Source organism: Lupinus angustifolius, chromosome LG04 (assembly GCF_001865875.1).
Source record: "Lupinus angustifolius cultivar Tanjil chromosome LG04, LupAngTanjil_v1.0, whole genome shotgun sequence".
In the NCBI taxonomy this organism is placed as follows: domain Eukaryota; kingdom Viridiplantae; phylum Streptophyta; class Magnoliopsida; order Fabales; family Fabaceae; genus Lupinus; species Lupinus angustifolius.
Window position 1 is genome coordinate 25,526,206 of NC_032012.1, and position 14,717 is coordinate 25,540,922.

At 27.8% G+C, this 14,717-nt stretch overlaps 1 protein-coding gene across 3 annotated transcripts; it reads left to right on the plus strand.

Moving 5' to 3' along the window:
• LOC109346591 lies at positions 9,831-14,717 on the plus strand. 3 transcript variants are annotated; one of them, XM_019586228.1, is made up of 3 exons: positions 9,831-9,983; positions 10,685-11,530; positions 12,807-14,717. In XM_019586228.1, the coding sequence occupies exons 2-3, from the start codon at positions 10,802-10,804 to the stop codon at positions 14,571-14,573; spliced, it is 2,496 nt and encodes an 831-aa protein (XP_019441773.1). In that variant the 5' UTR covers positions 9,831-9,983; positions 10,685-10,801; the 3' UTR covers positions 14,574-14,717. The 3 variants fall into 3 exon arrangements, with proteins under 3 accessions (XP_019441773.1, XP_019441774.1, XP_019441772.1); XM_019586229.1 differs by having other exon boundaries at positions 10,799-11,530; XM_019586227.1 differs by having other exon boundaries at positions 10,802-11,530.

Here is a 14,717-nt window from a genome sequence, read left to right on the forward strand (position 1 = left end):
TATATTTGTATTTGCATACCATAATACCATTTAACAAATAAAAAAATGTAGTTTTTTTGTATGACCTCTAACAGAGACTAGTCCATAAATAATAATAAAGATTGAATAAATAAATAATATATATATATTTTTTAGATAATATTAATAACTAAAAATCAACAAAATCCTTTTATGTAACAAAAAACTAACAATCTTTTTTAAGAACTTTATTTTTTAATTTTCTTTCTAATTTCATAATCACATTAGTAAAAAATGTTAATAGCAAAAAATATTTTCAATAAAAAATTGAACATTTTTTTTATAAATAAATAAAACATGACAAAGTACTTTTCAAAACTAAAATAATTTTGAAAATTAATCAAAGACGGAGAGAAAGATGCTCTAGAGGCCTCTTTCTTCTCAAATCATCTTCGAAAGGTCGCGCTACACCGCTTCTTTTCAGTCGATTAAATCTCATCATCAATCAAATTCAATTTTCTTAATTAAGTAAACAACAACATTTAATCAAATAAGAACTTTTTTTTAATAATAAACAAAACTTGCCAAATATATATTTTTGACTAAAAATATATTTTAATTAATTAAAATACCTTCAACCAACAAACCTTTTTTCTACTAACTATGTAAGCTTTGATTCCCCTATAATGGATACATAGGACCGAAGTCAATCTTGTCAGACACAATAATAAAAATAAATATGTTTTCTTTTTAATAATTTGTTAATTAATCAGAAAATTTAGTAAAATAATAATAATAATAAAGTCATATAGTTTAATGAAGGGTACCTACCGCTTAAGGCTGACGGGTAGGGTGCTAATATCTTTCCTACCTCATAACTGACTCCCGAACCTGAATATCAAAAACCCAAGGTAATTGGGCTTAAAAGATTTTTCTACATTTTTAACTATAAAATGTAGTGGCGACTCTAAATAAATAGTGCAGCTGAAAATCAGGGCGCGACAGACATAATATGATATGTTGAGGTCTAGTGAGGTCTTACATCATTAATCTAATACCATGTTTATAGATTATATTTAGGTTGATAAAGTATTATAGTATCTAGAATTTCATTAATTTCATTTTATTTGGATTTATTTATATTTTATGTTTATCTTATTAATTGTTATTTAAATCAATATCATCTTATTATTTGTAACAATTTTGTTTATAGAGAAAATTTTGTATGACTTGAGTAAAGTTTTATGGGATTATGAAACTCTTGTATATCACACATAAAACTCACCTAACATAAAAATGTTATATATTATTATAATATTAACCTTTAAATCCTCTTATAGTATAAATAAAATGATATATGTCATAATCTTATACATCATTTATTAATGATTGATTAATATTTTAAGTCTTGCAATCTGATTTCTCGATGCAAACTTGTAGGAGATATGGACTTATTTGTCCTCTTCCACCATTACGTTTTTACTTCTCAAGCCCAAGAGTCTATTACAGGTCAATGAATATATTAACATCGCATCCACCCTTATTGAGATAATATTTTTGTTAATTGTATGAACTCGAATATACTATAAATTGATGATTATTTAATTATTTACAAATGGATAAAACATGTTTTTATATTTTCTTGTCTCCAAAGAGTAAGCTTTATTGTGTGATGAAGTTAAGAATACATAGTTCTTTGGATAGAAAATTATTTGAGTATATTTTAAGTGAAAAGATGTACACTGTAAAAGTTTTATATATTGTGAGTGTATTATTCACCAGTTATTTTCAATCACCATTGATTATTCATATAAGTAATATAAATAAGTTGTGAATGATGTACTAATTATATATAAATATTTATATTGACAATGACAATGTATGAATATTATACTCTTATTTTAATTAATTTGGAGAACATGGTGACATACCATCACTATTCAAATACTTGAAGGACAAAAGTGATGCATGGCAAGTGTTTCTTTAGCCTTAATGTGATTTCGATATTATTTTATGATTTTTATTAATAATAAATGTTTAAAAAAATAGACAATGTTTATCGTGAAATCCTTCCTGTTTAGAGAGATGAAAGATGCAATATTATAATTAGTCTCAACTCAAACGGGAAAAAAAAGTTACCATAAGAATTGTTAATGTCCTTTTATTCTTAAATATTTGTAACATTTTAGAATTAATTAAAAAGATTAGTTTATTGATTGGATTCATCACTCTTCATTTGTTTAAAAAAAAATATTTTATTTAGTTTCTTACCATTATTGCAAAGTTTTTACATTTATTATTTTGTATTATTATTCATTAGGGAAAAATTTATTTTCTTCTATTTCGACTTCTTATTAATCAATAATTTAATATATTTTAATTAATTGAAGTTCATTATTACACTTTTATTAGTTATTTCATACAATTTAAATATTTTTATTATTTTTAGCCATGATTCACTATTAATATATTTTTCATTGCTTATTTTGATTAATATTAGTTATTATAAAAAATAGAATGATTAGTCATTATTACAATGATTTTTATTAATGAAATTTGATTAATTAATCATTATTAGTAATATTTGTTCTATTAATGATTTTTTGAGTAATGAGTCATTAATGTACAGTTTTTTTTACTAATTGGATTCCTTATTAACTATTAATTAGAAATGCCTAAGGTAACATGCATAATCTCTCAATTACTCAGATCTTAAAATTGCATAACAATCTAAACTATAGTATTAGCCATGCTTAATTAATAAACAGACAATTATGAATGATGAAAAATTGTAAATGGATATTTGTCTATGGGTGCTAGGATTGGAGTGGTGTTTATCATGACAATACATCTCTCAATAGAGATTTGTACTGTTAGATCATATTCCATATAAAGTGACAGTGTATAATACTCATATACTATTATTATATATTTTTTTCTCATACTCATATATATTATGTACTTAAGAATAAATTTTTAATACTAACTATATATATGTCATGTAATTGATATTAGTTTAATAAAATATTGAAAATGAAAGTGATAATCATGGATTAATTTACTTTCTTAAATATGAAATGAAACTGGAAAAAAAACAACTTCATTTTTTGAAATTTTTGGATGGCTTGTGTATTCATTCAATTGTATATATTCATTGGATATAATGAATGAATTTGAATTCATCCATTATCAACACTATCAATTAGATTATATTCATTTAAATCTATGAGCTCTAATAAATAATTTTAAATATATTTAATTTAGATGAATTATGAATAATTTTACCAATGAATTAAAATCAATATTGGAGAGCTGATACCTAGACTCCTCTAAATTAAATGCTAAGTACTTAGATTTAGAGGTTGAAGTTTGAATGATTCTTTTTTATGGATTTTGGAGATGTTGCTTAGACTCCACTTAAATGAAAGAGAAAAAAAATTGTGTACAGACATTGTAAATTTTTTATATATTGTCATTTTATTATCTATTTTTTTTAATTATTATCTACTCTTAAAAACAATATAAATGAATGTCAAATTATATAAATGCATTGTAATTGTGTATAAATTTTTATACTGATATTATAAAAATATTTTTCAAAACTCACAAAAGGCATACAGAAGACTCTTATAATTAAGAGACTGACCATGGCACATGTTCAATCAATTTGGATTCCTCAAATTATAATGACCAAGCTCTTTTGAAGTAAATATTCGTAGTAAGTATTGTTTTTCCTATCATTCATTTAACTTTCTTGTGTTTTGCTCCCAACTAATTATTTTAATATTTACAAGTCTTATTAAAAGAGGAGAAAGACTCACTCATTTCAAATATTATATAGTATATACACTTATACACTACAAAATAAATAGCACGGTCTAATTACTTTACAAATTTTAAGCTTCGTGTAAGATGGATCTTTTGAACGGCCAGCAAGGTATGATTTTTTTTAGGTCAGCAATCATCATATGAACATCGATGAATAAATTTCTGGAAGCGACATTTGTTGAGAGGGACAACCACGAAACCATGAAAAATATTATTTTCTTATCCAAAAAAGTAAGGAGATATTTTTGGTAGTATAAAAAAATAATAGAATCAGATGCTCAATGCTAGTGGCTAATGGAGCTTCTGTTATACATATTTCTCGGCCAATATAATAATAACCCACTTAAGAAAAGCAAGCATTATAAATTTCAATAAAATAGCCAAACAAATTAAATCTGAGAATTAATTAGTCGTGTTCTAAGTGTTATCTTTTTAATAAAATTATTACTTTTTTATATGTTATATCGTTCTATTTTATCTTTCTACTTTATCATAATACTAGTTGTTTCCTCTCTATATTACATGATCGTAATTAAGAAGTATTTTTGATAAATAAAAAATATCCAACAGTGCCTTGAACTTTGAATGCAACAAATAAATATGAATAATTTTTTTCTTCTAGAAATGGTTTTATTATAATATTTTTAAATAATATAGTAGAAAGCCCAAACAATTGACCCATGTTTGCTAGCATATACAAACCCAGGTTGTGAAGTTTGGGTAGAAGATGACAATCGCACATGTGTTTTTAGTTGTTCTCTTGATAATTGAGATCATCTTCGATATTAGATTCTCAAGTTCTAAAATATAAGACTAAAAATAAATGTCTAAAATTTTAATTTATTAATTCAAAAAATAAAAGATTTAAACATTTATTTTTGGAGCCACTTGTCAAAATCTGAATTTAATACCAAACTCTATATTATCATGTATTGGATATTGATTTTTTAATAGTTTACTTTTAACTTGAGTTATGATGTGAGTGCATACTCTCAACATTTAGGGTATGTTTCGTTCTATAGAAAAAAAAGAGTGAAAATTATTATTTTTCATTATTTGGCTCCAACAAAAATAGGAAGGGAAAAAATTATGTTTGGGTCCTACAAAAAACCTTTATTCCTATTTTGTGAAGAAAATGGAGAAAGATAAAAAAACCATAAAAAATTATGTTTGTCCTTCCACAATAAATGAATTGAAATAATGATATTTTATGTGAAAATAGACACAATATAGTGATCTTCTTTGGATGATTTGATTCTTGGAACAACACTTGTTGGGAGGGACAACTCCGAACCCCAAAAAAAATTAGTTTCTGACCCATAAAGGTGAAGCATACTCTTGTTAGTACAAAAAAAAAAAAATAGTAATTATGAATGTTCAATAAAAATATAGTGAAAAGAAGAAACATGATTTTTTAAAATAACATGCAAAATAAAAAATAATAAATAAATTAGAAATAAAAACCAAATGTGCAAAAAGTGACAATAAAAAATATAAAAGTGATTATTAAATGTGAGTTATGATTTCTTTAGATGCATTAGTGAGAAGAAAAATATATGATGCTAATGAATTTTATAGACGAAAATTGTTATATTGAAACTTATAATTTATATGTCAGCTAAAAATATTAATCAATATTATTACAACAAATATTTATTTATGTAATTTGCAACATCAAAATATAATTTTAAAAAATTAGACATGCTATATAATTTTTTTATATAAAAATAATGAAACCATTATTTTAGATATATTATGTACAAATATATATTTTCTTTCCTCTTATTTTTCTTCCATTTACAATCATACTAAACAACAAAATTATCATATTATTTTCTAATCTTTTTTTCCTTGTACTCTCTTTCGTTTCACTTTGTTTCCTTTAGTATGAAAGAATTATTGGAGAAAGAAGTTGGGAAGAGATAAATAATATATATTTATTGTTTTTCTCCCATTGAATTTACATGTGAACTAGGGGAAGAAAGAGATTTTCTGACATATAATGTGTGTCTACTTCATGTGTCATGAGTTGTGATTAGTCAGAAAAATAATTATATTTTTAACTTAAATATATTTTCTTCAACCAATCGCAAATCATGTTACATGCAGTAACATATATTATGAGACATAAGATATGCTCCTAATATATAAGATGAAATAAAATTTTATAGGACCGGTGTCCAAAATCATTCTTCCCTTGAATGCAAAGAAAGTAAAAGAGAAGAGAGAAGTGTTAGACAATGACAAAAATACATCAAACTTATCATGAGAAAGAGGAATGATTATTGCATTGTAATGTGAAAGTTTTAATATTTTATATCATAATATTTAATTTAAAATAGATGTATTATATTTGAGAAGACATTTTTTTTGGTTTCTCATGTATCTACGCATTAGAAGCAATCATGTACAAACTAAGAACATCGACATGTATGTGAGTTTAACTCTCCTAATTTGAGAATACATTTAATCCTTCATTTACATTATACTTCTTAGTTAATTAGTTAGTAATAAAACATTTTTTTATATTCTCTTTATTGTATGAATATTTTGATCATTTAAAAATTTAAATTTATCTCATTCTTTTTCATTTCTTTCATATCTAACAATACAAAATATATTATATTTCTTACCTATTTCTTTCTCTCATATCTCTTTCTCATCAATCTCTTCTCACATTTTCTCCATTCAAACAAAGAAATCATTAGTTATTTTAATATCATGATAATCAACAAAATTGTTTTTTAGGATAAAGTTTTTCAAGAAATTATGATTAGCATTAAATTTTGTGATATTGCATTATTCACTTTCCAAAAAAGTACCAATTTTAACACATTTTAGATATAATTTAAGAGACAATAATTTTAATATTATTCAAAGTGTCAACATACCATAAACCAACAATATTGCAATATAGTAAAATACAGTATTGTGAGAACCAGACCGTATTGAATGGTATGATCGGTTTGACTGCTGACCAGACTTGAAAACGACTCTAGTTTACAGTTTTAACCGAATGAGGATTGAACTGATTTGAAACGGGTAAATTTCGGTCCGACCGTGTTAAACGAATTAACTCGGGAAGTAAATCTCACTATTCACTTACAAAATTAAAAAAATGGAACACTACTCTAATCTATTGTTTTACTCCTCTCTAAAAAAATATGGAAGAATGTTACTTTAATATAATTATACATGATTATTTATTATATAAAATATTACATTTATATATAATTATACATTTATAGATAAAAACTATTAATTATGTATGAAATCATCCGATCAGAGTGAATGGTTTAACCATTTAAACTGACTAAATCTAATATGTGACATCTTTCGGCTTTACGTCCGACTTGAGTTTCATAACATTGGTAAAATATGTAAATTGATTTTGTACTTCAAATATAAATTTTTTAATTAATAAAATAAATAAAAATTGACAATTAAATTTTAAAATGTGAGTTACCATGTGCTACTTAATGTTATTAATATCATATTAGTCATCAAGCTGGTCAAAGTATGAATATGTTGTATATTGTTTAACCGATAATTCATGGATTAAATCACATACTGATGAAATTAAATATACATATATGTTACATTAACATGATTGTTAAAAAAATAATGTGAATAAAGACTTTATTTAAATAATTTCTTAAAACAAAAAGTATACTTAGTGATATGCCATGTTAGATAAGTATAAACAAAGTTAATAGTTGTTTGTTTGATTGTCCGCAATTACATTTTGTAAAAATTAATTCATTTCCATACAAATTTTACAATATTAAATGAAAACGAGTTGATATGAGCGATATAGTTTAAATGAAAGCCATCAAATATGATTGATTTTTATTGTTATGATTATATGATTGATATAATTATTGTACTATATCATTGTGGTGACTAATTCATTAGTTTTCTATATGAATTGATGAATTAGTTTCTCATAATACAACAATTATATGAGACATATAATCATACCGATCATTTAATCATACTAGTCAAATCCAATCATTTAATCATACTAGTCAAATTCGATAATTTAATCATACTAGTCAAATCCGATGAAACTGTCAAGTTTCCATATAAAACGTAGTGGTTATATAGATTAATTTTCATATAAAGTGCATCGATCATATCACCTAGTCTTTATTTATTTATTTTTATGAAAATGACTTAGCTTTTTCCAAAATATTGTTGTGGAGGATCACAACCTTTACTTATACTTTTAAACATGGTCTACCATGAAATCACACATTTTATTTCAAGAATAGTGTAAATAAAATTATTTATCACATTCTTTATTAAATTTTTAACATTAATATAAGTATTATATATATATAACTTTACCGATGTGTGATTTTATTAACAAACCATCTGTTCAACCACTATATCAATATATCAGTATATTAATTGGTTTGACAACTTGTATAATATATTGTTTTTAGTTATTCTCATATATGAGTATATATGGTGAGAAAAATAATGTGGGTTACACATTTATTTGTTATGATTAAAATATAAAAAATGTGATCAATAATTACTTACAAAATCGTCGAATGCTCGTTTTTATCGTTTAATCTTGTAAATCAAATAAATAAGATCTAGGATATGTTCGAAAAAACTAGTGTGTAACTATGAATGTATAACTTGTAGTTGTTTATGTATCTTATTAAACTAGAACTACTCGATAAAATTAGTTTTGTAACAAAATGAAATTTGAAAATGACTAAAATACATACGATATTTATAATTAAATAATTAATATTTAGAATATTTAAATAATATACGATTTGAAATCAAAATTTTAATTTCTTTATTTTAATATTTTATTTATAATTGGATATAAAATATTTTATTTATGGATTTGTTTAATTTAATATTTTTTCCTTTTCAATATTTTTTCTTTCTAAAAATACAATTAAGTAGCACCTGTTTATAATATTATTCCATTATTGATACTAGCGTGATGACTGACACTCCGTGCCGATCAACCCACGTTTGTATTCTTCTAATATATAATGTATCAACTTCATGTTATACTATTGAATAAAAAACAATTTAAATATAAAAAATACAATATATGAACTCAATAGATAGTGAAAATATAGATAAGAGAATGTACAGAAGATTAATGATATATTAATATAAAAAATGAAAGCAATGTAAGTAATATGACAGTTTATATTAGTTATTAATAAGAGATGTTCAAAGGATAAATTTGGAATATAAAAATGATATAATAGTGATTGTTATTATTTGTTTTGGTTTTATTAGTAGTATAGATTATACATCATTAAAAGATACAATATGTAATAAATTAATATATTTGTCTAATAATCAAAATTTATGGAAATAATTTATGCATTACACAAAATCCAATTAAAAAATAATTTATATATCACAAAAATAATAAGGTTTTTTAGTTAAGGGGTGTAATTTATTAAATTTTTAAAGGGTAAAATTAGAAAAAAGAATTATTAAAAGCTACTTTCATTTCGTAAACACTACTACAAATAGCTTTTTTAAAATTTGTTTTCAAATATTACAAGTTCTTTCTGTTAAGTTACAAGCTCCCTTCAGTTTTTGTTTACTAAACAATTCTTACCATGTCCGAAAAGATACACAATCTAAGAGAAGTGATTCATTTGTTCGAAGAGTAAGTTTAAAATCTTATTTCACATCTTAGTCATTAATCATAAAAAAATATAATAGTTTAGGTTTATTCACTAATTCAAACCATTGTATTTCTCTAGAATTAGTAATATCATAATAAATTTTTTAAACTTAATTTTAGATTTAGTACATGTGGTCTAAATAAAAAGTTAGAAGTTTAGGTTGTTTAAGAGGAGTTAAGATCCTCTCGAGTAATTGAGAAGTAAGTACATAAAAAATAACATAAAAATAGAAAAATATAATATTTTTATTCTTTAAAAACAATAATTTACTCTCGATTAATAAAGAAGATCCTAATTCGACTCAAACTCCCTTATGGTCATGTGATTTGTTTTTAGTTCACTCTCCATATATATTCTCATTTACCTTCCTAAATGTTTGTCTCTTTATTATTCTCTCAGTATTCACCAAAGCCCGAAAGAAAGAAAACAAGTTGACAAATCCTGGTTTTACTTCAACACCCATCTCCCAAGGTCGATTTTTACACGCTCGATTTTCATGTTCATCTTATTCCTCTGAAGGTTACGCATCTTCCTTCTAATCATTCATTATATGCTTTTATTTATTGTTCTGGAATCTACAATTTGTTTTTTATTTTTCTTTTTTCTACTAAAAATTCTACCCACCTTTTGTTCCTTTTTTACTTCTCTTAATTTTGATGATGGGCTTTTCTGTTAATTATCATAACAAGCCCATTGTGATTGGTTAAATAATTCTTACTTCGCTGCTGATTATTTGGTTCATATAATTGTGAAGGTAGTTGTTATTTGTTATTATTATTGTTCGAAATTTATCTTTGCAGTTAGATTTCTATGATTTTGTATTGTGTTTTTATTTTCATCTACCTTTATTAATCACTAGTTAAAGTTTAAACATGTTTTTATAATGTGAAGTGTTGATCTGGGTTTGAATATTATTGTGTGCTGTTTGTGATTAGATTTTCAGAATGTCTTTATTTCAGTTTTCTATGAGCACAGATCCACGTCACTTTTTTCCTTTTTTCTTTCAATTGAGCACCTCAATAGGAAATATGTCAATTATATTTTCTGATACATAATTTATTGCTAAGTCTTGTTTTCTGCTATCTGGATTTCTTAATTTCTTGTTACTGAAAGTTTTACTTAATGGTATTGTATTGGCTTAGTTTTGTTCATATAAATCATTAATTACCTAATCATTTAATGTGATGAATGAATGACTACATTTATGCTTGATGCTTTAGTAATGAGAATGTTTTGATTGTCTCTATAGTCCACGATGAGGAGCAATTGCAATGCCGGACAATAGAGAAAGAATATTTTATGTAATCTTTATTCAAATTGCTGTCCAATATTAGCAGATGGATGCTCTTTGCTTTGATGACAAGATTGAAGTGAAACCCGGCGAGGGGTTTCTTACCTCAGATGTCTCCGAAATGGATGATAAATTTGGATACCCGGAAGTGGTTCCTCGTGTTGGAGACCAGTACCAGGCAGAGATTCCTTCATTGATTGCAGCATCCTATGCTTCTCAGCTTGTAGAGAAGAAGATAAGAGATTCAGATATGCCACGGCCTTTAGAGTCTGTCACCGGTGAAGAGGGGCGAGTTGTTTCTGAAAATGAATGTATCCAATTTAAAGTGGAATCTCGGATTTCTTTAATTGGTGAAGGGAAAACTGCGGGAGGGATTTCAAATATTCAACCTTCTTCTAAATTTGAGGAGACAGTTATTAACTCACACCCTAAACTAAAAGCTGAGCAAGATGATGTTCTTCTTCGTGACTCGTTGATTGATCAGTCATGGACAGACATTGAACATAATAGTTTTCTCCTTGGCCTCTATGTATTTGGGAAGAATCTTAAGTTTTTAAAGAGGTTCGTTGGGAGTAAAAATATGGGAAGCATATTATCTTTCTACTATGGAAAGTTTTATAGGTCCGAAGGATATCACCGATGGTCAAGGCGCCGGAAGTTAAAAGATAGGCGGTGTATATATGGCCAGAAAATATTCACAGGATGGAGGCAACAAGAATTGCTATCACGATTAATTTCCCGTGTATCAGGGGATTGTCAAACTACATTGGTTGAGGTATATCTCTAACATATTTTACTTTATGCAGGTCACAATCATAAATTACCGAGATGAAATAGAATTGTTATATATGTGTGCATGTGTGCTCGCACTTGCAGTTGATTAATTGATGTTTTTTACCATCCATGTGAGATTGAAGGACCAAGATTAGCTCCTCTCATCTCTCACAATAAGTTGGTGGCAGTGGCACTAAATTATTCTTGCAGTAAAGAAATGAAACCTTAGTTTAAATGTGTAGGCTGTCTTTCATTTGACAGAGTTCCTTGCACTATGAGGTTCTCTGCAGATGCCTATTTCAAGGCTAAGTTTGTAACATTTTCCTAGAACTTGTAAAAGTTGCCACAACCATTTTGTTTGTTTTTAAGGTGTCAAACAAAAGAATATTGATGTTTTTGAAACCCATGGAAAATATGTAGTTGATATTAAACCCATGTTTGAGCTAATCAAGTTCTCTTTTTGTCACATCCCATTAGAATGAGTCTTTTAACTAATATACGTTAAGCTATAGGTCTTTAGGGCTATCAGTAGTTTCTTTTACGCAAAGAGTGTAGCAAACATTAATAAACATGCAAAAAACCCTTCTTGATTACCCACTTCAATTGGAAACTTGAACTGCAGGATTCGGTTAGGTCTTTTAACTTTCTATTCTAAATTGAAAAGGATCAAGTAATGAAGAAATATGTTTGAAGGGCGAGCCTCCAGGTCTGCCCTGTGACTTGGAAGTCACTGGTTTAAATTCTAGAAATAATCTCTTTGCTTACAAGAGTATTGCTGCACAGATATACCCTCCCCAGACTCCACCAAGTGGGAGCCTTGTGCATGCCCACACCCTTCAGTGAAAAAATATGTCTACAATTTCATCTCTCAGTTATAAGCCTTTCCTTTAAGTTATGTTATTGCAGGACTCCTTTTTTTTGGTAAACATTGTTGAAGTGTATATTAGTAGTTTCTTAATCAAGTAAACTTACTATTGATGTGTTTCTTCCTTCACATCCACCCAATAAAGTTACATTTGATGAAAAGTTTTCAGTTCTGATCCAAAAGTATTTGTGAAATTACACTGCTGACTGAACCTTTTAGGTTCAACATTTCTTTTCTTTTCTTTAATGCTAGTGTAGATGCTTCCTTCTAACTGTTTCAGTAGTTCACACTTCACAGGGACAATGCAGAATATGCTTTGTACCCGGCCCTGTCATCTTGTGTTTTATAAACCTTGCATTTGCTATTGTGAAACAGTGTCTCATGAATTCATGTTAACATTTATTTTTTGTAGCTCACAAGGAATTTCGGGTATGGTAAGATGCCATTCGAAGAATATGTTTTTGCTTTAAAGGATGTTGTTGGCATTGAGTCTCTTGTAGCTGCAGTAGGTATTGGAAAGGGTAAGCAAGATATCACTGGGACTGCTGTCAAGCCGACAAAGACCAATCACATCTTTGCTGTCCGACCTGAATTGCCAATTGGCAAAGCATGCTCCTCTCTTACATCTGCAGATATAATTAAGTTTCTCACAGGAGATTTTAGATTAAGTAAAACTCGATCCAATGATCTCTTTTGGGGAGCTGTTTGGCCTCGCCTCATAACGAAAGGGTGGCACTCTGAGCAGCCTAAGGATCATGCTGTTTCTGGTTCAAAACAATCATTTGTTTTTCTTATACCCGGTGTTAAGAAATTTTCAAGGAGGAGACTGGTAAAAGGTGACCACTACTTTGATTCTATAAGTGATGTATTGAATAAAGTAGCATCTGATCCAGGACTTCTTGGGATGAAAATTCAAGCAATTGAGAGAAGTGCAGATAGGGAAAACAGACAGCATATAGATGGTGTGTCAAATAAGCCACAATTTTGCTATCTTCAACCTGTTAATTCAAGCAGTCCAGAGTTAACGCAATTTACAATTGTAGATAACACAATAGTGTATGATTTGGATCAATGTAAAGTGAGGCAGCAGGGAAGCTCACCTGTTAGAACTAAGAGGCACTCTTGTGGATCTCAGCAAGGTACATCTCAAGAGATTGAAGATCGGGCTGAACAACCTAATTCTTCAAACCAAGTGGAAGAATTCTCTGATAAGAGGACACACATAGACTCCTCAGATTGTACTCATATCCCTGACGCCCGCAACACCACCAAAGAAGACAACGAACATTCAAAGGAGATTAATGAGGGTCAATGCATCCAAAATGTTACAATGGATTGCTCAAAAGATTTGCCCCATGTCATGGAAAAGCAGAAGTTAACAGATTGTAACCATGGAGAGTTTAACCATTGCACTGAAAGTACTTCTATAGACAGAAAGTTAGATTTAAATGTGTCATATCAGCATGATGAATGTGAGGTCAGTCCAAACATTAGGGTTGACAGAAAGTTAGATTTAAATGTGTCGTATCAGTGTGATGAATCTGAGGCCATTCCGAACATTAGCATTGACAGAAACTTCGATTTAAACGTGTCATATCAGGATGAATCTGAGGTCAGTCCAAACTTTAGCATTGATGCCAGTGACACTAAGAACCACCTGCTTGGAGAAGTTTCAGCAGAAAACCTGGATATCACGATGTTGATTGATTTGAATCTTCCTCCCATTTCACCTGAGTTAGAAACCAAAACGGAAGTACCATCTGCATCCTCTATGGTCATACTGCAAAATAGTGACAGTCAATGTGGAAATACATATTCCTCTCGATCTGAGATAACCCATCTCAATGAGAAACATGAGTTTCCTTATGGTCATAAAGAACAACAACTTACCACTGTCAATTGCCACCAAAGCGGAAGGTATCGGCCATTGACCACAAAAACACTAGAAGCTTTGGAGTACAGATTTATCAACTCAAAGAGGAAGATAAAAAATGCAGAATCTTCACACAATAATTCTAAGTCCCAATGTTTACATGTAAGTAGTGAGACAATTATTAGTGCTGCTTGTGATAATGGCATTGGGAATGTTATGGCTGACACAAGAGCAGAGAAGGAAAATGTGAACCAGGCATTCAGCAGTAGAATTGATTTGAATAATGAGCCTCACTATAGTTTATGAAAATTGCAAGGGTTGGATATCCTCTTCTTGTGGGGCATCAATGCCATAAATATTTCTGATGTTTAAAGCTGAACTAGATATTATTTCATTGTTTCCAATTCTAATGCATCCAGAACCATACAAGAAGATCAAAGTCATGAGCCT

Coding starts and splice junctions, on each gene's coding strand:
- LOC109346591 (XM_019586228.1), top strand. CDS start 10,802: ATGGATGCTCTTTGCTTTGATGACAAGATTGAAGTGAAACCCGGCGAG. Junction 11,531..12,806: donor GTCAAACTACATTGGTTGAG/GTATATCTCTAA, acceptor TATTTTTTGTAG/CTCACAAGGAATTTCGGGTA.